Here is a 23,187-nt window from a genome sequence, read left to right as displayed (position 1 = left end):
TTTTAATTTGATACTCTTTATTATGATATCCAGGAAAACAATAACAAGGTGATTGTTTATTACAGCTTCCACAGACTGGGCTCCAGACCTTACTGTCCTGGGTACACACACGCACACACACGCACGCACAAAAGACAACCCTTGCCACAAAGAACTTACAATCTAGATAAACAAAACAAAGAATGATTAATCAAGAAACAAAGAGGAGGAATCACCTGCATGAGAACACAAGATAGTTTTGGCTTGGCTTCTAGTCTGGAGTTCACAGGCTGAAATTCTGAACCTGTTACAGAATTCTCACCACCATGGGCTGAACTTTCATCTGTTCATTACAATGCAAGATACATTCTTCAACATTTATAACCAATATAAGGAGAACAAAAAGCTCCAGTTCTAGACCATAATTTGTCAAGTGGAATACAGCAAAACTACAGACTAGAGATTCAGAGATCTAAAGTAACAGTGAACTGCAATAAGGAAGAACAAAAAACCATCCAGGAACACCAATTTCTGCTAAACCAGTTCAAGCTTACTAATATTTTTTTCACTTCAGTATATCAAATTGCCTAACACTCTTGTGTGTAGAATGAAGAAGTACCAACTGTGTTGTGCTGCATGACAATGCCTGACCTTTAATGTTAACCACAATAAGGACAAAAAATGAATACTGAGAAGCTGTCAAATCGTAAAACTACACTTTTGCTGCTCTGATTCTGCAAAAAGTTTCAAACACAAAAAGAAGAAAAAGGAGTTGGCATTTCTGGCACTCACATCACAGATCTGCCATGCTTGAGCTGGATAAAAATGAACTGTTTGCAGAAACCTAAAATAAAAGTGACAGGACACATACAGAGAGATCAAGAGCAAGCGCACTGGATTCAAACCTAGGTAGTATTTTCTTTTTTAAACCTAAAATAAGAGTTGTTGCCTTTTGTCTTGTCAACATCAAAAGAACTTCTCTAAAAGGCAGAAAGCAGCCTACTGCAGCTGCAGCCCAGCACTCCTCACCCATTGTTCACAGAAGGGGAACTGACAGCTGTAGATGCCAACAGTGGTTCTGTTTCACCCACAAAGGCACTTGCTAGCTGCATGTGAGCTATATCCAAATGCTACATTGCAATACAAGTTGTATCAGAATGTATTCATCCTAAAGAGTTTCAGTTCCCAATAAATGCGTTCTGATGACAGCCAACACACTGATGTGCTTACTTCTTGCACATCTGATCCAGAAACATTCTGGCACTGCTTTTATTTTAGTTATGAAAAGCACACCAAATTCCTTAATGTGTATAGAACTAGGCTTAGTAAATCCTAAACCGACTAGTTCAGGGAGCAGTGAAAGGAGTGGATACCCACCACACATCCATAACAATTTACCATATAAAGAAAAAACCCAAAACAAGAAGCATGGGCTAATCCAATGCTCTAAAGATAATCCACAACTAACAATGTAAGAAATTAAAATTTGATGAACAGATGATAACTGACATCAGTCCTTTGAAGAGTCTTATTCTTTTCAAAGGATCTCCTTACATTTTCCCCACACCTTAATTTTGTAGGACATTCTTATACCCTGCACAAGAGAGAATCCAAGTATTTGTGTAACAAGATGACTCTTATTACAGCCTCCAAGCATTAAACCATAGTCCCCTGGAACATAGTATCTCTGTATGTAGGCTCTCACCAATGTGTAAATGCTACAAGTATCACAACTGTTTCTACCCATTCAAGCCCCTTCAATACTGAAATTTTCCAGAGAACAATTAGGACTGCAGTGACCAACACCACACAGGGAGCCCACTGAAGCTGCCTCTCTCCATCTTCTACAACACAGGCCCAAAGGGCTGAGTCACGAATGGAACCAAACCCAAGCATGACCTAGGAAGCAGCTGGAAAACAGGAAAACAAAATAAGAGAAACCAAACAACCCCCCCCCTCCACATACTTAGATAGGCAGACAGTGCAACTCTTGTGAAGCCCTCTGGAAGACCTACTCCAATACATAAAAGGTTCATGTGGAGGAGAAAAAAAAAAATAAAAATCACCCCCCCAAAAAGCAAAAAAGCTGTAGTTTCCCAGATGTTAAGAAAAGTAATCTTGTTTTTTTAATCCAAAGGGAACTACCTTTTCAGAGTTGCTATTTCTACACCACCAATATCATCTTACACTGCTTGGAAATCCCAGAAAGGTATCTCAGTTCAGTAAAGCACATTGAGCGTTTTCCCTTCCCGCATAGTATCTGACAAAAATCCACTAACACTTACACAGTTTGGCATGTAGGAGCTACCAGAGAGACCAGTTTCCTTCTGGTATAGATGACTGGAAGCCCTTTGATGAGATCTCCCAACTCATACTGTAATCTAGAGTAACTTTCAACCCAATGCACAGTCGAAAGGGATAGCTGCTGTAGAGCTTGATCCACCTTTTCCCTGTATCTTTTCTTCTTGCTTACACATAAATACTTGTATACCTCCAGGATTAGTATTGGGCAACTAATCCAGTGGAAAAACAACTAAGCAAACAAGCTAGTTTTCAGCCGCACTACCTCCCTGATCTAGCTCACCATGCAACCAGAGAGGCTTGTGCTAGACATAGCAAGGGGCAAGAACCCCAATTCTGGCAGTGACCTACATTACTTCCAACTTAGCATGACCATGAAAATGATTCCTTCCCTTTAATATCCAGTTTTGCCTTCAACAAAATCACCTCAGGTGCAGTGAGTCAGAAATCTGCAAAGAGCAAGAAGGCTGCAGATATGTATTAACCTCTTCTACAGAAGTCCATTTGTACCAAAGCACCACATTGCTTATCACAATTCTGGGTTGCATAACTCCAAAAACACAACTAAAATTTTCAAAGAAACACGTACTCAGAAAAAACATCAAATGCTTATCAATAACTACTGATTTTCTAAATGCATTATTCCAAAATACTTAATTTACTTTCAGCATATTCTAACATCAGCAAAAACAGCCTATGCATTTTCTCTGCATGGTAAATCCATTGATCATTCCTAAGTTTGGGCACAGGATCACCTGACAAGCAGTATTTCCAAAGAGCCACATTCATGATTAATTCACACAGGAGAAATCAATTTTTGCAACTAGTCAAGAGGAGAAAGTGTCCAGATAAAAACAAAAACTCTGAAAATTAATTTCAGCTGCTCTGTGTTCCTTGTTTGTACTTTGAAGTTACACATAATTACTCAGTAAAATACTAGATTCTGGCACATAAACCAAACAGACTCTGGGGAGGGGAAAACAATGTCTTGAACTAATCTGTTGTAAGTCTTGAAAGGTTCTGACAAGAGGGGGCAGGGAGGAGGGAGTTTAAGAAAAAAAAAAAAAAACCCAAAACCCTATCCACAGTCTGTATCAATTACTCATTTCAAATCCATCTAAACAGACAAAGCCTTTTCTTTGTGAGACCTGGTAATTGACCAGGATAAATTACTACAGCCTAAGCAAAAATTATTTTATTAGGCGTGTAAATGACTGAAGAGCTCATTATTACATTCCTATTTCCAATTTTCCTGATTCCGTAATTAAGAAAACATGATTAGACAACTAATCTTCTTCCAGCTTACTGAATGCCAGATTACAGACAAAGAGCCAAAATGCAGTAACGTTTGAAAATCAATTTTAAGCAATTCAAAAGAAGTTATCCTGGCAAACAACAATCTTAGGCCAAAACAAGTAACAACAAACCAGAAACAGGAGCCTCAAAATCTTCTAAATTCACAGGTGTTTCCACCCCAAGGTAGAAAAATAAAAATTACTGCTTTTGCCTCAGCCAGAATGATAAATACGTATTTTTAGTTATGACACAAGAGGCAGAAGATCCTGGCTTCTGACACCCTATCCAAATTCTAGAACAACTGAAATTACTCTCTTATTTGGAAGAAAGCAACAACTCCTATAAGGCAAGGATGAAGAGGAAGCCATTGTGGAAACAAAAGTGTTTTTTCAAGAAGCCCAAAGGCCAAGAACATCCATAAGGCCAAAAGGAGACAAAAAGTAATGTCAGTATTAACAGGCAATATACTCTTTTCCAAGTTTTTGGAAGTGAACCTGACTTTTAGATTTCAAGATTACTGTGACAAAGAATGAGGTTTACAAGATACCATTTGCCTTAGGGAAACAACTATTACAACCTTCAGACTCCAACAAGTCTTAAAGATTTTAAGAAGTACCTTAAACGCTCCTTTCAGAATTTGTTCCTCCACCCTTTATGATTTTCACAGCCCCAATACAACCAGATATCACCAGCAAACTGACTTAAGAGTCAAAGTACCAGACCAGAAACTTTAAAAAGTTGCCCTTTTTGGCTTAAGGTACAACTTGAGAGCAAGGCACATGCAATACTAATATCTGTGAAGGTCTTTATAGAAACATCACACATGAAACATGGTTTTAGTATTTAATATCTGCAATTCCCTCAAAATTTGAGTTCAGATTTTCCATTTCATGGTCAGATCAGACATATTCACAGTTTTGTCAACTGGGTTTTATTTCCTCAACTAAAGACACAGTATAGCTACTTCCACAGAAGCCAACTGGGCATCCTGCAGCACACGCTGCCCCAGAGGTCTCAAGCTAAGCAAGACCAACTCCACTTCAGGAGCTGTGAAGCAGATACATGGGAACTGTGACTGAAATTGCCCAAAACATTGAAAAAATTATACTGCAATAACTCTCAATAGCTCTAAACAACTGAAGAATGGATAGTTATTTGCAGAGAAGATTTTGTACTAGAAACATTTATTCTGTATAGTAAGCAATCGAACTGTAGAAGATACAGAAGGCAGATTTATAACTTTGTTGGGTATAAACTCAACTATAGTAACAGTTTTTTAATTAAAACTATTTTATTTATCAGCTTGATTGCTCACAATTACTCCTCTCAATCAATAAGCAGTCCAATACTTGGCTTAACTTGAAAGACCGATTTAGCAACTTCTTCTTAAGACTGAATTAAACCTCCAACTCATTCTCAAGTGAAATTGGTTGAATTATACCTGTTACAAAAGGGTACACAGGAAACATTAACTGCATATTAAACTGGAAAAATAACTGGACAAAGCTTCACATCAAATACAATTACAAAATACAGATAATGGAAAAATTCTTAAATTAAGATTTTTCCAGTTGTAGCAAAGGGCACAATCAGTTTTAAGAAGTTGTAGCTTTTAAATACTTTTTCATAAAAATATATATAGGAGAAATCAAACCATTTCCTAACAGAGGTGAAACAAAGCAAAGCAGTCAGAATAAAGGAATGTTTCTTGTAACTCTATCCATTTATCTAACAAATTCCCTCTCCACGGAGCATTAAGATGCGTCCTAGAACAAACACAAGCACCACACTGGAAGAACCTCCACCCTCTAAAATGAGACAGACAAGTTTTCAGAGAAGGTCCAATGCACAGTAATTGTCCAAGATACATACACTTTAAAGCACAGACAGGAGTTAACAGTGCTACTGAAATCAACTCTTCCTATGACCATACACACTCCCTTCTAATGTTCAAGTGCTAAAGCTATATCTCAAAAAGGTTTTTTGCTCCTTGTATGAGATTTCTAACCAACAAACAACAAGACTCTGGAACATTTCCAATTAGTTCAGTTTTGTTTTAATGACATGGGGCAATTCTTAGAGCACACATTGTGTAGCTAATGACTACAAAATAAAGAGGTTTATTGGTGTGGTCTTGGAATCCCAATTTGAACTGTAAATTTGACTCCAGGTAATTAACTCAAAAGCCAGAGTATCTGAAAATGCATACTAAGTTTTTACCTCAATTTTGCAATACTTCTTGAGGAACTTGGAAAAAGTGAAGTTGGTAGAACAGTATATATCACCAAGATTACAAAAGCTGGAAGGAAATAATACATTGCAACAGTGATCCTCACTAAGTGAAGTTATTTCATCACAATAAATGTTTAAAAAAGTGTCAATGTTATTTAAAAAGTGTTGTATTCCCCTCCCACCCAAGTATTTGAAGATAAACCTTTTTCCTTAGTCAAAATGGCTTTTAAAAAAAGTTTCTCAAAACAACAGCAATAATCAAAAAACATGAATTGTATTTTCTTTAATCCATAACATCTCTAGTGCTGAAGGGCCATCCATGTAAAAAGCAGATTCTTTGGGGACATTAGTCAGTTAACTTAATAAAACCCAGTTTTACGAGGATTTATCCTTCCTGCTACGAGGCGAGTCTGCTCCATTTGAGGTCACTGTTCCATTTATTCCATTTTCTAGAAAAAAGAAGAAAAACATTTTTCAAATACAGTGAGACACTTTATATTTTATTACTTTTTTTTTTTAGGTCCTATACAAATAGTCCTCTAACTTCTTTTCTGATGTATCTTCTTTGTTTAAAGAAAAACAACCCTCATCATTAAACCTCATCATAATTCAACAGTATAGTGAAGTTTTTACAAAGTGCAAAATTTAAAGTTTACTATGATAAAGTCTGGTTTCCTGACATGGCCACACATTTAAGCATGTGATTATATATATCTAGACTGAAAATAAAGACCAGCTATAATACTTTAGAAGATATTATCTTAAAATGTAAACCACTCAACCTGTAGATGTAACTGTCCTTTGAAATTCTGGAGAGACAGGTCACACAATACAATTCCCTGGCATAGGTCTTTATTGTTTATCCCACTCATTTAATATTTTAATTCTTGCTGAAATTACACTTCTTCACTCACCTTTACAAGCTTTTCACATACATAGGAAACCTTTATATATACACACGTTTTTAAAAGTATATAATGTAACATATAGAATTTATTTATGTTCTGATGAAGGTATTTACACAGAAAAGATGGGCCTAAGTAAAACACGAGTTGGATTTGAGATGAATATGTGTATACCTGAAGACTTCAAGCATGAGACCAGGCACCTATCTAAGAATACAAAGCAAGAACATGTTATCAGTGGCAACTTCTATCCCACTTCTGGGCCAACTGAAAGGTCTCAAGAGTTTTAATCTGTTCAAGCACCACAGAGGATTTTATAGCAAATGTTTGTCCTAGAACAATGACCCACAATCTGTGTATTTATAATGCACACAACTTGCAGTAAAATGGAGCAACATGATACCACTGTGAATCGAAAGTATCCCTTTTATTCAGTGTCATCACAACCCAAGGAAGGAGATACGCTGCCTGACAGTAAATAAATTCAAAAAAACAGATCTGAAGAGCAGAGTGCATAGCCAGCTATAATGCTTGCTGCTTAACATCTCTGCTCCAATTTATAGTATCATTCTGACTCCAAGCAACTGCTGTGGGCTTTTTTAACTGGTTAAATTAATGTTTTCCATCTACAGATGTGTTGCAGATCACCACAGAATGTGGCCAACCCACAAAAAACAACTGTTGATCTCCGTCTCTCCCCCACTCCACCCAAATGCTCCCATTTAGGCAAACAAGCAACTCCAAAAAAAACCCCCAAACCCAAATTCAGAAACATGAGAATGAGACCAGACATGGGCCCAATTAATCACATAGGAAAAGTCAAAGCCTATCCAACACTCGATTGTAAACGGTACCACCATTTTAAGCCTACATAAGATGGACTTCGGATACTTTTCAAAAAGTTCATGTTATTCATCAATCAAGCTTACAAACAATGAGCTGGACCCAAGTCAGCTAACTGAAATCATATTTTCTTAAACAGTTAAGTCAAAACAAGTGAAAGTAAAACAAAGAACAAGAATCAGCATGTGCCTGGGTACTCCACCTACATCACCAGTAGGATTTTTCTACTGTCATTTCTTGCTTTTGGCACAGTCTAAAAGTAACACAATGTGCCCTGGCTCCAAGAATCCATCCAACCACAAAAAAAGGGAGAAGAAAAAAGAAAAAGAAAAAAAAATCCAGACTGTTTTAAACAATTTTATTGCACATATTACTCTTTCAAAAACACTGTCTTGCTGCATCTTGTGCAAGTGTTCTGAACAGAAAACATTGCAGGAATCTTCAAAACAGAAGCATCTGAAACAGCACTAGCCTTTTGGATTTTAAAGTTCTTTTCTTTCCATTTAAAATAAGCTGTAAAATTCTTCAGTCCTTAACAAAGGCATAACTCAATTATTTTGTGAATTAAACCACAATGCCAACTAAATGACTTTTTCTCTATTTGTTTACCACTTTCAAGTCTCCACTGAAGCTGGGTGAAAACCAGCAACTTCAACAAATTGCAGGAATTAAATAGTTTAACAAATTTTAGAAAGCTGCTACATTTTTGATTCGCTGTTTAAAATGCCATTTAAGTTTATGCTTTAAAAATATTCGTCATAGAAGATTTAAATTAATTCCACAAAAAAAAGACAGATGCAATGAACATGAAGCTCTGATTAAATAGTACGCCTACATAGGAAACTACCTCCACTCCAGTCCAACTGTATTTTCTGACAAAAACAAAAAACCCCAACACCACACAAAAGCCAAGTAGTGGTAATTACAAATCATCAAAAGGGAGTACAAGAATACTCTAAAGAACATGATTTTAATAAAAATAAGAACTTGGAAAGCCCCCAGAACAATACTGAATTGATCTCTGACCACAAATCTCAATTCTCAGTGCAATGCTCTTTACACGTTACATTCAATGTATCATGAAGTGAATAGGTTGGCAATACATGCATGCCAAAATAAGCTTTTGAAACAATTTAAGCAGTTTCAGAAAAGTGCACAGGTTATTCAAGCTAGCAATTACAAACACAGAAGTTTAACTGTTGGTACAACAGAAATACTGAAATGTGGGGATTGTTTTTCAAGGGAGCACATAATTTTCCTTGTAGGAAAAAGCATTCAGTTCATCTTCCATGGCCTTTCCATAAAGAGTGTGACATAATCAAGTCAAACCTTGAGTCATTAATTCATTTCCCAAGGCTTCTACACAGACTTAGAGTAGTAAGTAGGTATTACCCCCCCTTAAAATTAGTGACAAAATACTATCTTTAGTAAAAACAGTCCAATATAAGCTTATTTTCTGAATGGATCAAACCATCTCCTTGCCTTAAACCCTCAGAATTTAGTGGCAATGAGAAGTAAGCTTGGAATTCATTGCAAGGAAAATTCAGCAGTAATTGATTATGAGAACAGATCTAAACCTGTGCCTGTTCCCCTTTTATAAGGGGAATAAGCATGACACATTTTGCTCAAGTGATAAAATTATACCTAATAAGAATCTCATGTTGCATTAACTACATACTAATTCCTTCATTCAGCCAATCAGAAGAGAAAATCCAAACAACTAAAATATAGAGATTTTTTAATTAACCCACCCAACAATATCCACCAATACCGTCTCTGTAACTGAGCCATCTCAATTGCAAATTAAACCTAAAATGTTTCTCTAGCAAGTACATTAAAGAAGACTCTCCGTTACCTAAGTTTTGAGAAGTCATGGCAACAGAAAAACTGAAAACACAAACCTCTTTCTTTTCTGGAGTTCTTTCCTTTAGCTGTTACAAACTTCTTTTTCACTGACTGAGGCTGAGAAGAATGCTCTCTCCACCTCCGAAGCTGGAAATTAATGAACTTCCACATCATAAATGCTTGAGTCATGCAGATGGAGGCCAGCACACTGATTCTAGAAATTGAACACATGTAAAGGTTTATCAGTAAGCTTATCTCATGCAAATATGACAGAAAAGTAGAACACCACCTCAGATAGTTTCTTGAATGTCATGAACTGCTTTTTTACTCAGGCTCCTCAAATACATTAGAGTGATTCTGTCTCAAAAACATGAATTTGTAAAAGTTCAGTTTTGCTTGGATTTTCTTTTGTGACTTTCTTTCTCCCCACCGGTAGCATCCATTTTCTAAGCCATGCAAAAGTTAGCTCATGTAGGGCGACTGGGCTTAGCACAGCTGAACAAAACTAGATACAGAGCCAAAGTCTCTGCTCCCCATCAAAACCAGGAAGTACTAGAATTTTTCCCTGCTTTCTCCTTTCTTAGTATTACTCTCAGGCTTCCAGGTAGTAACAGCTGAAAATGGTTTAAGAGAGTCTTGCAGTTCTGCATAGCAATTCTGCAGGGCAATGCTGACATTGTCAGTGTTTTAATAACTTCTTTTTCTGGATTTAGTTTATAAAAACGCCAGGTGGTTGGCTGAACATTCTGCAACACACAGCAGCAACAGGAGCTGTAATAAAGGCAGACAAAGAGGTAGGAATCTTCAAACAGGACCAAAGATGCTCTGGGCATAATGCCTTGACCTCTACAAATAAAATTACTTCAATTCTCTAAAACATTTGAAAGTAATTTCTGTCAATATTAGCAAGATATTCCTTTAAATTCTGGGGTTTTTTTCCAACAAAAAACCCCAAGCAACCAGTTACAGATTTATCAGCTGTACATAGTAAATTCTTCAATTCATTTCACTGCGCCTTACAAGTTGTTACATAAGCTATTCCTATTGATCCCATTGGTTGCATGAAAACACCTAACCTAATTCAGAATTACTAGCATTAACACCATATCACTTACACTGTGTATTTCACACAGGTTTACAACTCATGCTTTAGAACCATTCCAAGTTTACTTTACCTAACGGCCAGGATATTAAAGTTTCCAGTACTGAAATTCAGCTGCTGATCTTCTGCTCTTGCCAGTCCAAAGCCAAAAGTGAGGACCGAGAGAATCAAGGTGAGAAGCCTTCCCAAAACAAAGAGAACTGCCCAGAGTGAAAATCTACCAAGAAAAACACCACAAACACTAAATGAATTTTCCATTCACAAGTACTAACAATGCAAATATTTACTCTTCACCATGTGAATTCGTTTGAGATTTAAGAACTTACCTAAATCCATTATTGTGCACCTGTCCTAAACTGGTCTTGTATTTCTAATACTCATAGAAGACAAAAAAGCAAGAAAAGCCCTGCCTCACCATTATTTTCTTTACAAACCAAAAGTATGTTCTGAAAACTGATTTAGACTTAATAGGAAATGTTTTCCAATACTATTAGAACATAAGCATGTTACTAGTTTGTATAGAACTGGCTATATTAGCAATCTATGCTGTTCCTTTCTCTACCAATCTTCTTTTTTTAAGTATTAGTACAAAGTGTAAGGTTTTGTTTCATTTTATACTGCTACTAACATTTATTTCAACAGTATGTAGAACTGTGGCCTCAAAGGAAAGGCTGTTTGAACATTATTGTTATTTTGGTTTCAGGTTAGTTAAATGCACAGGGCTTTGAGACAGAAATTATACTAATTTAGAAGATAAAGTCTACGTACCCTTTCTGGTATTTTTCATCACTGAAGTAAAAAAGACGGGATATGTGGAAAAGAAATTCAACGAAGTAATGCAATACCAGAAGAACAAGTCCAAGATGGGTCAGACTATCAAAACAAATAAAACAAACATTCAGACGTTTTGTTAGATGTTTAAGACAGAAAATGAAGCCAGCAAAATTTACCATTTACTTACTTCAGGAGATAGGCTCCAGCAATATGAAAGAGATAAAGTCCAATGTAGACAATCTGGCGAAAGATATCCTCCTATTAAGAAAGAAAAGTACTTATGCATTATATACAATGCTACACATTATGGTACAACGTTACATAATACCACAAACTTTGAAATTCTTCTTGGTTTATGAGCTACCTTAACGTGGCTTGTTTGGCACTGAATTACTCAGCCTAGATAATCTAATTCCACATATATAACTTATTGCTTACTTACTAGTAATATTTGATATCTTACACTTGTGCTATTGTGAGCAAATGCATCAAACATGAAAAAGATGCTTTTTAAAAGGGCCTGGTTTTATTTGATGCAACTACTGTGAATTTATACTACCTACTACAATACTTATTTGGTATGTATTACTGCATCATCAGATAACTTCCTACAGTTCTGCATGTTTGTGGCCCGTCAGATTCTGTCAAGTTGCTACAGAAATAAAGTAACAGTCTATGAACCTAAAATGAACAGGTTTCCAAGTGTTGACATCCATTTTAAAAATCCAAGATCTTTCAAGATTCTGGCAGACTGCTGCTGGCAAATACAGAGAATAATGTTATTAACCAGTCATGCGAAGCCACATGGTCACACTTCCAGCTAGGTTTTAGCCGGCCTTGTTAAATTGAACACTTCACAGAGATGAAATAAGAAAGAGGAAGAGACATGAATTCAAGTATAGACACACAGCACACTGAAAGCAGAAGGTGCCATCTGTGAACAGAAGAAACACTAAAATAAGCTAGACCACGGTACAAATCTGTCTTGAAGCTGTATGCAGAGTACATTCAGTTGTGCTTAAGAAACTCCTACTTTTTGGAAAGATTCCCTAAACTTCAAGCAAGGGGCTTCAGTTTTATCTTGTATGCATATAATAATTTTCTTTTTTAAAAAATGCCTAAAAATTTACTCTTGTAAGATCTATGCTATGTTATGCAATATTCCACCTCAAAGCCAACAAAAACACAGAATTAAACACTTGTCACAGCAGCAAACACACACATACACAAGGAGCAAGAAAATAGATAAAGACCTACTCTAAGTTATCTGAAAGAAAACAAAAAGAGAGTTCTTTCAGACAAATCAGAGAATAGCCAGTACAAATGCTCAGTTTCTCCAAGTACTACCAGGATGAGCCTTTTGCACTTCATTTTCAGAACTGAGGTAACATTTAAACAGCCCATGCTGCACACTCAGACAAGCTGCCAGACTGAAGGCCTCCTGCAACAATGCAGGTGGAGATATACACTACTATACGGAAAACCAAATTAAGAACTTTTTTCTTGTCTACATCAGCAGTACAGACAACTAGACCTGAGTAAAAGAAGTGAGTTCCTTCAAGAGAAAGAATAAGGCATAGAAGCCAAGATGGCAGAGGTTAAATTGTGGTGAAAGAAATAGCAACAATGAACTTGCTAAAACAAACGAATAATGCAGAAGTCAAGAGGCCAAGATTCCAAGCAGTGACCCAGCAAAACACTACTATTCGATAGATCACTCTGCCACTTGCAACAGCTGTCTTGAATTTATGATAAAAAACCCCTCCATACTTGGTTATTAAGTTAAATTTCAAAGATATCACTACCACAATATGGGAACATCATCTGCAGTGTATCTGCAAAACATCAAGTGTTTAACATGTGTCTGATCAGCATGAAAACAAAACACCCCATCACTATCTTCCCAAGCCTCTTCTATGCTCTCGAACAAAGACCTATGGTTGCATAACACATCTGTTTCATTTTCTTCAATAAGGCAGAACTCTGGCAACAGAGATGCAGTCTAGCCACAGCAACAACAGTCACAGAATGGTTTGGGTTGGAAGGGACCTTTAAAGCTCATCTAGTTCCAACCCCTCCTGCCATGGGGCAGGGACACCTTCCACTAGACCAGGTTGTTGAAAGCCCCAACCTGGCCTTGAACACTTCCAGGATGGGGCATCTCAGCTTCTCAGGGCAACCTGTGCCAGTGCCTCACCACCCTCATCATACGGAATTTCTTCCCAGTATCTTAATCTACCTCTTTCAGATTAAAATCATTGTCCCTTGTCCTGCCACTACAGGCCCTGATAAACAGCCTTTCTCCATCTTTCTTATAAGCCCATTTTGAATATTGAAAGGCCACAAAAGGTCTCCCTGGAATCAACTCTCCTCCAGGCTGAACAACCTCAACTCTCTCAGCCTTTCTTCAGAGGAAAGGTGCTCCAGCCCTCTGATCATCTTCATGGCCCTCCTTCTGGACCTGCTCAGATTCATAACTTTCTTGTGGTGGGGACCCCAGAGCTGGACACAGTACGCCAGGTGGATTCTCACCAGTGTGGAGTAGAAGGGGAGAATCACCTCCTTCAACCTGCTGGCCAAACTTTCCATTCATCCCCAACCTGTATTGATGTTGGGGATTCCCATGACTCAGTTGCAGGACCTTGCACGTGGCCTTGCAGAACTTCATGAGGTTCACTTGGACCCAATCCTCAAGCCTGTCAAGATCCCTTGGGATCACATCCCTTTCCTCAAGCAAATCAACTGCATCATTCAGCTTGGAGTCAATCTGCAAACTTGCTGAGAGCGCACCCAAATCCCACTGTCTACATTACTGATGAAGATAAACAAAACCAGCATTGGTCCCAGTACAGACCCTTGAAGAATGCCACTCAGTACTAGCTTTCACTTGGATGTTGAGCCATTGACTGTAACTCTTTGGAAGCAGCCAGTTCCTTATCCATCTAATAGTCCACCCATGAAATTCATCTCTCCAACTTAGAGGTACAAATGCTGTGGGAGACCATATCAAAAGCCTTAACAGAAGTTCAGGTATATGACATTAGGAGTTCTTCCTCATCCACTTATGCAGTTAATCCACCATAGACAGCCACTAAATTAGTCAAGATTTGCCCTTAGTGAAGCCATGTTAAGAGTTTAAATGAATGAAGTTTAAAAAGAAAACTGCATATACAAAATGAGCCTGAACAAAAACATGCAAAGAGACTACTTAAATTGATCCCGGAAGACAAAAAGCGTGCTACAACAAAATCTACAGCAAACTCAGTGTTCTGAGAACCTCAACAGAGAAAACCCTTAGGGGTAAAAGGATGCTGTTAAAAATTGAGCATTAAAAACAAATTTCAGTACACAACTATCCAGAACTTCTGCTCCAGACAGTGGTATTTAAATCAAATCCCAGAGTTTAATATTCCTTGTACTTAAGAAATTACTCACTGCTTATATCTACACCTGTATTATGATTCATTAAGCAATTGTGATTTCAATGAGACTATTCAGACTACTAATTACAAGAAACAAAAAAAGAGTTTGGAAAGAAAATCTCACATTCATTTGTTCAAGGGAAAATTCTTTTAGTAGACGAGAAATATTTACACAACAGATACACAGCAATTTTACTGCTATTGTAAATACAGGATTTAACTAAAAAAGAATTAACTACTTTCTCACACAGACATTTCAGCACCCAAAATTCCATCAGGAAAAGTGGATAACACAAGCAAGAACAAAGTAAGAAATCTAGGGTAACACATTACTCTAGAAGTCCAAAAGAAATTCACTATTCTACTGTTTTAAGTTGCTTGCTTTGGAGTTCTTTTCATTTCCACTTTGAACTTACTTTTTTAGTTTTCTGGAAGTACAGTTCTGGAAAAGCATGAAACCAGTATGCCAACTGTAAGATGTAGAAAAACTTCATTTGAAACCTGTACAATACAGGAAGAATTGAAGAATATTACTTTTTATCGATGAATTTAAAACATTTCAGAAACTTGCTAGTGAACACATTTAATCACTGCCTCTAAAGAAAAATGGAGATCCTTTCTGCAAGCCAACTAAAAAGACTTTTTTTTAAGAAACATTAAGACAACTAAAGCTTGCAAAAACTTAATTCTTTAAATAACAGCTAACAGAAAGAGAACTCTGCAGCTACAAACTGACAGAGAATCAAGTTCCTTCATAAATATGAGCAAAAATACATGAACGACTAATACAGTTTTACAGACTACTTATTCCACATGAATTGTCCATGACACACCCTAAGATTAAAATACTCCCTCCTCTCCCCAACAATCCTCTAATGAGAGGCCTTACGGAATCAGAGTGTGTGGATAGTCCCTCCACAGAGAGGTTGGATCTGATATATAATTCTCCTAAAAGAAAACAAACAACAAAACCAATAAACCCTCAAAGATGCCACTTCCTAGTCAGAAATAATGAATGAGCATACATACATGTATTTATGTATATTCATGTGTACATACAAACATGCACACACCTACACACACAACTAAAAGCTGCAGATCAATATATTTCCTTTTATTAAAAAACCCCAAACCCACAAAAACACCAACTAAAAAAAAAGACCCAATACAAAAAACCCCCAGAAAACCTCACAAATCCCTAAACCAAAACCCAGCTGGTTTAGAAAATAAAAAGCAACCAAACAAATCAAGCATTCATTCAAGATACAGTATCTTTATGAGATGGTGGTTATTTCAGCATCACTGTAGCTATAATTCTTCCCTTGTAAACTGCTGACTAGCTTGGAGCTTAACTAAGAGAAGGAAAACTTTTATGGAGTCATTATGTTAAAGAAAAAAACCCACTTTTTTTTAAACTAAGCTCATACACATGCAGCCACTAGCAAAGAGCATATCATCTGAAAGCACACTCACCTGGAGCCTACAGCAATCTGTTCATCCACACATTCCCTAGACTGCCAAACTGCTATGCATGATGCTTTTTTTTTTACATTTATTTTACACTAACAAGCCAACACAGAAAAAAACTACAGAGAATGAAGTATCATAATAAGGATTAAAAAGCTTTAGCTTATTCAGTCGACTCAGACTGAGCAACAGTAACACTACTGGACTTCATACTCAGTTATGACTACAGCCTACACAGAATCCCTAAACTTGTCCCTGCTTTAATATTAAATCCAGCTAAAACCAGAAAAATAAGCCAAAAATTTATCATTGTAATTGCAGTTTTTGAACTCTTGTAATACATCAGAAGAGAAAGCATACTTACAGAGACAAGAATACTTGTTCCCCAAACACAGGAGAAAAGGTAGAATGCACTAAGTTGCCCAGACTCATTGAACTTGCTATGCTTCGTTTTTGAAAAGTGCATTTTCCTATTAATTTTCTGAAATGAAAGTCCATTGTTATTTATGTGCTGTAGTACTTAACATCTACCTGTCAACTGCACCTGAACATCTAAAAGTTTCAATGCATGTTATTAACAGTTAAAAGCTTTAATGCAAAAGTTTACTTTTAAGTTAATAGTCTTAAAGTCTAATTAAAACCTGACAATTATCTTCATGAAAGGAATTAATATTTTGTACTTACATCCAGTACGTACTCCTGAATTATAGCATGTATGATTATTGCTACAAGCATGTAAAAGAAAATTGTAGCCAAGTCTTTGATGCCATAGTGATAGAGAGAGATTGTTTCTGCAGATTGTTCTTCTAAAAGACAAACAGAAATAACTGTTAGGCACCAATACAGTTTAATAGCTGATAAGCTTGTTTCTCAAAGTGAAGCCTTTCAGACAATAGTTTGCAGTCAGCTGAATAAATATAGGTCAATCCATCATCATGAGCTAGGTCAGTAGATTGTTTACAGTCATCTTCTCCATCACATCACAAATTAAATTTGATTCTGGAAAGATATACTATAAAAATGAAAACTTAAGTGCATTTAGAAAGCTTACCCAAATGCACTTAAAGGGGACAATAAAATTATGTTAAACTATCATGCTGCTTTGACTAGCAAAGATCATCACTCACAAAATCAGAGTAAGAGTCAGATGGTGTTTTAGCACTAATGATGGATCCAGCAGAACAGAAACATTGTCCCCAACCTAATTAATTAAAATGAAGTTTTACTAAAAATAAAGTCCTTGAAAATTGCTTATTATCTATTCAAATTGACAAATTCACTTACCCTCAGTCTAGAAAGCACGGCATACTAACCTCCTGCAAGATACATACCTGTGGCAGGAATGGTAACATTATACTGAAGTGTAACAAAAATGACAGCTGCTTTTGCTGTAATCTGAAAGAGAAAAAAACCCAGAAGCGCTATAAAGTTTGTTTGATATAGTTTATTTCAGTGAAAACACTTGCCCATAGTTTTAGCACCCTTCCCCAACACGTTTGTCCCCTCCCACTAAACTGATCAACTCACATTATCACACCACTTCACCCGGCTTTCCAAAGGCAGAACACATTGCATGATCTCTGGGTATTCTGTAAGCAAACCTATCATTGCTTGAATGAAATATCCTCAGAAATGTTACTCACAAGTAAGTCTTTTCTACAATGTTAAAACAAAACCACATGGTGCAATTTTTTTCTCCAGTCCATACTGTATTATTACATTAACAGAACGTACAATACCATGTAATCCCTAGACCACGATGCATGCAGCAACAACTGAGAATAAGCCTCACTTAAAACTACTTTTTAACTTGACAAAATTTAAGGGCAATATCATATTCATAAATCTGCGGGTGATTTGGAAAATGTGGGCAGGAGAGGAGAAAAGGCATAAAGAATGGAGAAGCATTTCAGGCCAGCAGCATGCCAGCTCAATACAACTAGCATTCTTTTGACCCTGGGGATCCTTTGGCAAGCAGTGTAAAACAAAATAAATGAGATTTAGCAGTGATACTACCCCTTTATGATGGACAGTAAGAAAAAGCAGAATGGATAAAAGGGGGCGGTGGTGGTGATACTATAAAAGCCACCAATAAATAACCAGGAACACAAGTTCTTTATATAAATTGATTTTCAACTTTAACACATCTTTGCTGAATTCCAACACGAATCAACATGTCTTAACAGAGAGGGAAAACCAGCCAGGCTTTGCAATATTTACGAATTGATTGTTTCTTCTGTCTGTAAAAACCTAGCATCCTTATTGCATTTATAGGACTAACAAAAACTTCTTTATGAATCTTGGAAGGATACTTAAGAGTATTTAAAGTGATGATTAGGTTACTACCACTACACTCACAAGAAATAAGATTTATTCTTAAAACTAGTGCTTTGTAAAAAAGCCCTAAACTTTCTAGGGATCTCTGAACAGACAATGGACAGTTCGTCCCATGTAACTTCAGAGAATCCAAGTAGCTTGCCTGACTTAGTGAAGTTGCCTAGGGCTTCCTATTCATCAAGAGAGCCTTCAGAGGACAATTCAAAACGGTAGTCAACTCAGAACTGCCCTTTGAAGGCTCTGCCAACTACTCACAGTCCCAATTCAGAGTCAGGCAGTATGAACACCTTACCATACCAACATTAACCACAGCAGGTGATTTCCAAGACTTGTATCAATGCATGTGAAAAACAGTAACAATCTTCTCAGCCATACCACATCTATACCAACAAAGGCACATGGCCATTCAATGCTGGGATTACAACAACCTGGAAACAAAAGACTTCAGCACATCCGATCGTCCCCAAAACTTCCAACCTCACCAGTAATACTGTAACACAGTAAATCAAGAAGCAAACATAAAAGGTAACGGTTTAGGCCCATCTCTTTAACCTCAATCCCCAGAAAACCGCCTTGGTGGTTTTTAACAGTAAACCCAAGTATAAGAGCTTTCGTGGTCCACCCTGTTTTTTTCCTTTCCACGTATGTATTTCTTTTTTGAACTCCACTGGCCTCTACTGCTGAGCAGCTGGATAAAATTATTCTGAAAACCATCCACATAATAGAAAGGAGCACATAGAGCATAATAGAAACTTTAAACAAACACCCAAAAGCCAGAAACATTTAGCCAACAAAAATGGGAGTGTCTGACGGGACACCACTGAGAACATTTTGGAAGTCACACAGGTAAACTGGCTTTTCGGTTGTCTCGGTGGGTAACCAAGAAGCGCCAAAAGGCACGTTTTAGATCACTACAACCAACACGGGGGCACAAGGAGAGCGCCAGGCATACAAGCGCGCCCCGCAGCGCGGGGCCGAAGGGAGAGGTCCCTTCCACCGCTGTCACACCCGGCCGCAGCCTGACCCTCCGACGGGGGGAGGGAAGAGAGGATTACCCCGGTGCCACTCGAGACACCCAGACCGACCTCCTGCGGACTAACGGCTTCTCACACCGCGCTGAGCCCCAGGCGGGGACGCGGGCAGGGGGTGTGCGAGCGTGCGGCTGGAGACCCGCCGTCCCCCCCGCGCGGCGGCCGCACGCATACGTCGCCGCCCGTTCCCGCCGCGCGGCCTGACGGGAGCCGTAGTGCCGGCGGGGCCGCGCACACAAAGCGCGGGGATCGCCCGTCGCGCTGGGCCTCGCCTCCCCTCCCCCCCCCCCCCCCCCCCCCCCCCCCCCCCCCCCCCCCCCCCCCCCCCCCCGCACACTCCTCCCCCAGCCACCGCGCTCCGACTGCCACGTAACCCCGCCGCCAGCAGGAAACTCCCCCGCCGCCGCGGGAGGAAGCGCACCGCCCCGCTCCCCGTCCCCTCACGGCGGCGCCGCGCTGCAGGCTGGGGGGTTGCGGCACACGGCCTCCCCTCACTGGCGGCAAGTGGATCCGATAGCCAGGTCCTGCCGGCAGCCACGGACTGCGCCTCTCCGGGGAAGAGGGGCGTCCCCCGGGGTCCGGACCCGGCGAAGTGAAGATGAGCGGCGGGGACGGCGCCCGCGCTGGCGGGGCAGGGGTCGGCTGCTCTCCCCGTGCACAGCGGGGCCCGGGGCGGGCTGGCGGGTAGGTGCGCCGGGAGGCACCCACGCTGGCGGACGACAGCCGCAGCGACCTGCCACCCACCCGCCCCGGTGCGCCGGGACCCCCGCGCACTCCCCGCCCAGCACCCACAGCCTCCAGGGGAGGGGGAGAAGCGGGAAGAAGCCCCTGGGGTGGGGTCGCCGGTGCCGCCTCACCTCGAACATGAGCCCCAGCAGGAAGATCACGGCCACGCAGGACACGATGTCCGCATGGTTCTGCACGATGAACTCGTGGCTCAGCACCGGCGGGTTCTTGTTGCTCTTCTTGCGGATCGCCATGGCGGGCAGGGAGCTGGGCGCCGCCGCCGCCTCCCCGCTGCCAGCACAGCTCCTCTCGCCGCGGCCAGGAAGAGGCGGAGGGGGAGGAGGCGGCCGCGCAGCCGAGGAATGGCAGCGGGAAATGGCAGCCGCCGCCGCGCCGCTTCGCCTCGCTCCACCCCGCCCCTCCGCCAGCAGCGCCCCTGCCGGCCGGCGGCGCGCCTCCCTCCCGCCAGCCCGCCCCCGGGGCGGTGAGGGGCAGCGCCCGGCAGTTCAAACCCACCAACGGCGGGCGCCTGGTGCCTCCCCGCCCCTGGGAGGCCGCCGCGGGGCCTGCCCCCGGGGGCTCGGGCAGTGGTGCTGGGGGTGCTGCGTGGCCGGCGGTGCGGGCTGTTGCTCGCTAGCCCGGAGCCCGCGTAGGGCACTGGCGTGGCTTCCTTCTCCCACCGAGGCAGCGGCGACAGAAAATGGCCGTGGGTCCCGCTCCGGTGGCGGAGGAGGCGGCCGCGCTCCGGGGCAAACGGGGCGTGCGCCCTCCCGGTCAGCGGCCGGTCAGAGCCGCGTTGGACTCCGCTCCCCCCGGCACCCCGTGCTGTGCGGGTTCATCTTGGATCGACGGCCGCCCCCTGGGCTCTGGCTAAGCTTTGCTGCCGCCCGAGCGTCCGCGGCTGGGGCCAGGCCCCCGGAGGGCGCTATGGGGAGGCCGCGCTCGCTGTGGTTAGGGCTGAGGCGCAGCCGCAAGATACCCACAGCTTCCCTGCGCTGGCGCCTGCTCCCGTTACGCGTACAGCCAGGAATAACTTGCGTAACCCAAGTAACAGAAACGAAGAATGCAATGACAAGAAAGCCAGAAGGGAAGAAAAGCTATCCGGGGAGTAGAGAGATTGAAAGGGAGGTTAGATGCGGGTTAAAAAACCAGCCCAATGGCAGAAGGCTGTTGCCAGGTTAAAACACGAATGAAGAGGTTTGAGAAGTCGGCACAATGTAAACAACATCCAGACCGAACTGAACTGTCCAAGTTCCCCAAAACAAGTGCCACTTCTTGTTTATTAAATGTTCTGGCTGGCAGATACAGTGCATATATCTAGAAGAAAGATCAAGGACAGGAGTAATTTATGGCTGAAGTTCAGCATTGTCAGAACAGCTTTTGCTGCCAGTAGCTAATGAATACAGAGTAAGGGATTAAGATGCAGCTATTGGCATTGCCTTGCGAGAATTGAGAGTGTGCACCAAATACATCATATGAACTAGGTTGGTTTCTTCAAACGGTATGGAGCAGTGAGGACTCGTGGAGCAGACTGTCTGGTGTATGACCAGGTTTTTCCAACTATGAGACACCTTTACCAGCAGAAAAGGTACTGAGAGGTTTTGTATGAATTTATTAAATCAGGAGACAGGGATACTTGGTATCTAGAGATGATCTGTGGTATTTAAAAATACAGAGAAGGACACAGAGATTTTCCCCATCACAGCTGGAGATTTTTTTCAATATAAAAGAAAGGTTTAAACAGGACAATCATTCATATCTAAGTCCAAAGATGTTCTGTATTCTAGATCATCCCCTGGTTTTGGCTGGGGTAGAGTTAATTTTCTTCACAGTAGCTGGTGTGGGGCTAGGTTTTGGATCTGTGCTGTAAACTGTTGATAATAGAGGGATGTTTTAGTTCTCGCTGAGCAGTGCTTACACAGAGGCAAGGCCTTTTCTGCTCCTCACACCACCCCACCAGTGAGTAGGCTGGGGGTGCACAAGGAGTTGGGAGGGGACACAGCTGGGACAGCTGACCCCAACGGACCCAAGGGATGTCCCATACCGTATGACACGCTCAGCACATAAAACTGGGGGGAAGAAGGAGGAAAGGGGGAATGTTTGGAAGTATGGCACTTGCCTTCCCAAACAACCATTATGTGTGATGGAGCCCTGCTTTCCTGGAGATGGCGGAACATCTGCCTGTGATGGGAAGTGGTGAATGAACTCCTTGTTTTGCTTTGCTTGTGTGCATGGCTTTTGCTTTACCTATTGTACTGTCTTTAGAAACGAGTTTTCTCACTTTTACTCTTCAGTTCTCTCCCTCATCCCAACATGGGGGTAGTGAGCGAGCGGCTGCGTGGTGTTTAGCGAGTGGCTGCCTGGGGTTAAACCATGACACCTGGCCACCGCAGTTATTTTATAACCTTAAAATAAAAAGAACATTATTTCAGCAATAACACTGTAAAAGTATATCCTGACTGCATACCATATAGTCATGGATGTAACATACCTCACCTGTGAAGTATATTAGGTTGGGATAAAAATTAGAATCCCTTTTGCAGTGTAGTCTTGCATCTATGTCCCACCTCAGCCTTAAAAGAGATCAGGTCACCTCATCTCCACAGAACACAACAAATAGGACTGAACTGGGACAAGACATCCTTTCCTCAAGCTATAATCAGCGAGTACTTCGTTCCAGTGCCTCACTAGGACTCTCCTCATACAAGCACAGAGCCCCTTGTTTTCAACCTGGTTTTGTGTTTGTCGTGGTGGTACACTGTAAGCTGCTATAGTGAAATGGAAGACAAGGCAACCCATTGCCTCATCTGAACAGTTTCCAAACCTTCTGTTTATTGGAGTTCCCTCTTCAGCCACATGATAGTTCTTGTGGCTCCTTAGGCAAAGCAGGATGATCTAAACCAGCAGAGACCATCCGCCCTCAGTCT

At 40.7% G+C, this 23,187-nt stretch overlaps 1 protein-coding gene across 1 annotated transcript; it reads right to left on the bottom strand.

Annotated features, from left to right (window-relative positions):
• TRAM1 (translocation associated membrane protein 1) lies at positions 1-23,063 on the bottom strand. Its single transcript, XM_030479611.1, has 11 exons — positions 20,392-23,063; positions 17,498-17,561; positions 16,851-16,972; positions 16,531-16,647; positions 15,589-15,647; positions 15,116-15,200; positions 11,465-11,535; positions 11,272-11,376; positions 10,577-10,720; positions 9,458-9,615; positions 1-6,257 (listed from the first exon to the last, which is right to left on the bottom strand). Exons 1-11 carry the CDS (start codon positions 20,512-20,514, stop codon positions 6,184-6,186), a joined length of 1,122 nt encoding a protein of 373 aa, XP_030335471.1. The 5' UTR covers positions 20,515-23,063; the 3' UTR covers positions 1-6,183.
• Between the last annotated feature and the right edge of the window lie 124 nt (positions 23,064-23,187).

Source organism: Strigops habroptila, chromosome 1, assembly GCF_004027225.2.
Source record: "Strigops habroptila isolate Jane chromosome 1, bStrHab1.2.pri, whole genome shotgun sequence".
NCBI lineage: Eukaryota > Metazoa > Chordata > Aves > Psittaciformes > Psittacidae > Strigops > Strigops habroptila.
This window is presented reverse-complemented; position numbering and strand designations above follow the sequence as displayed.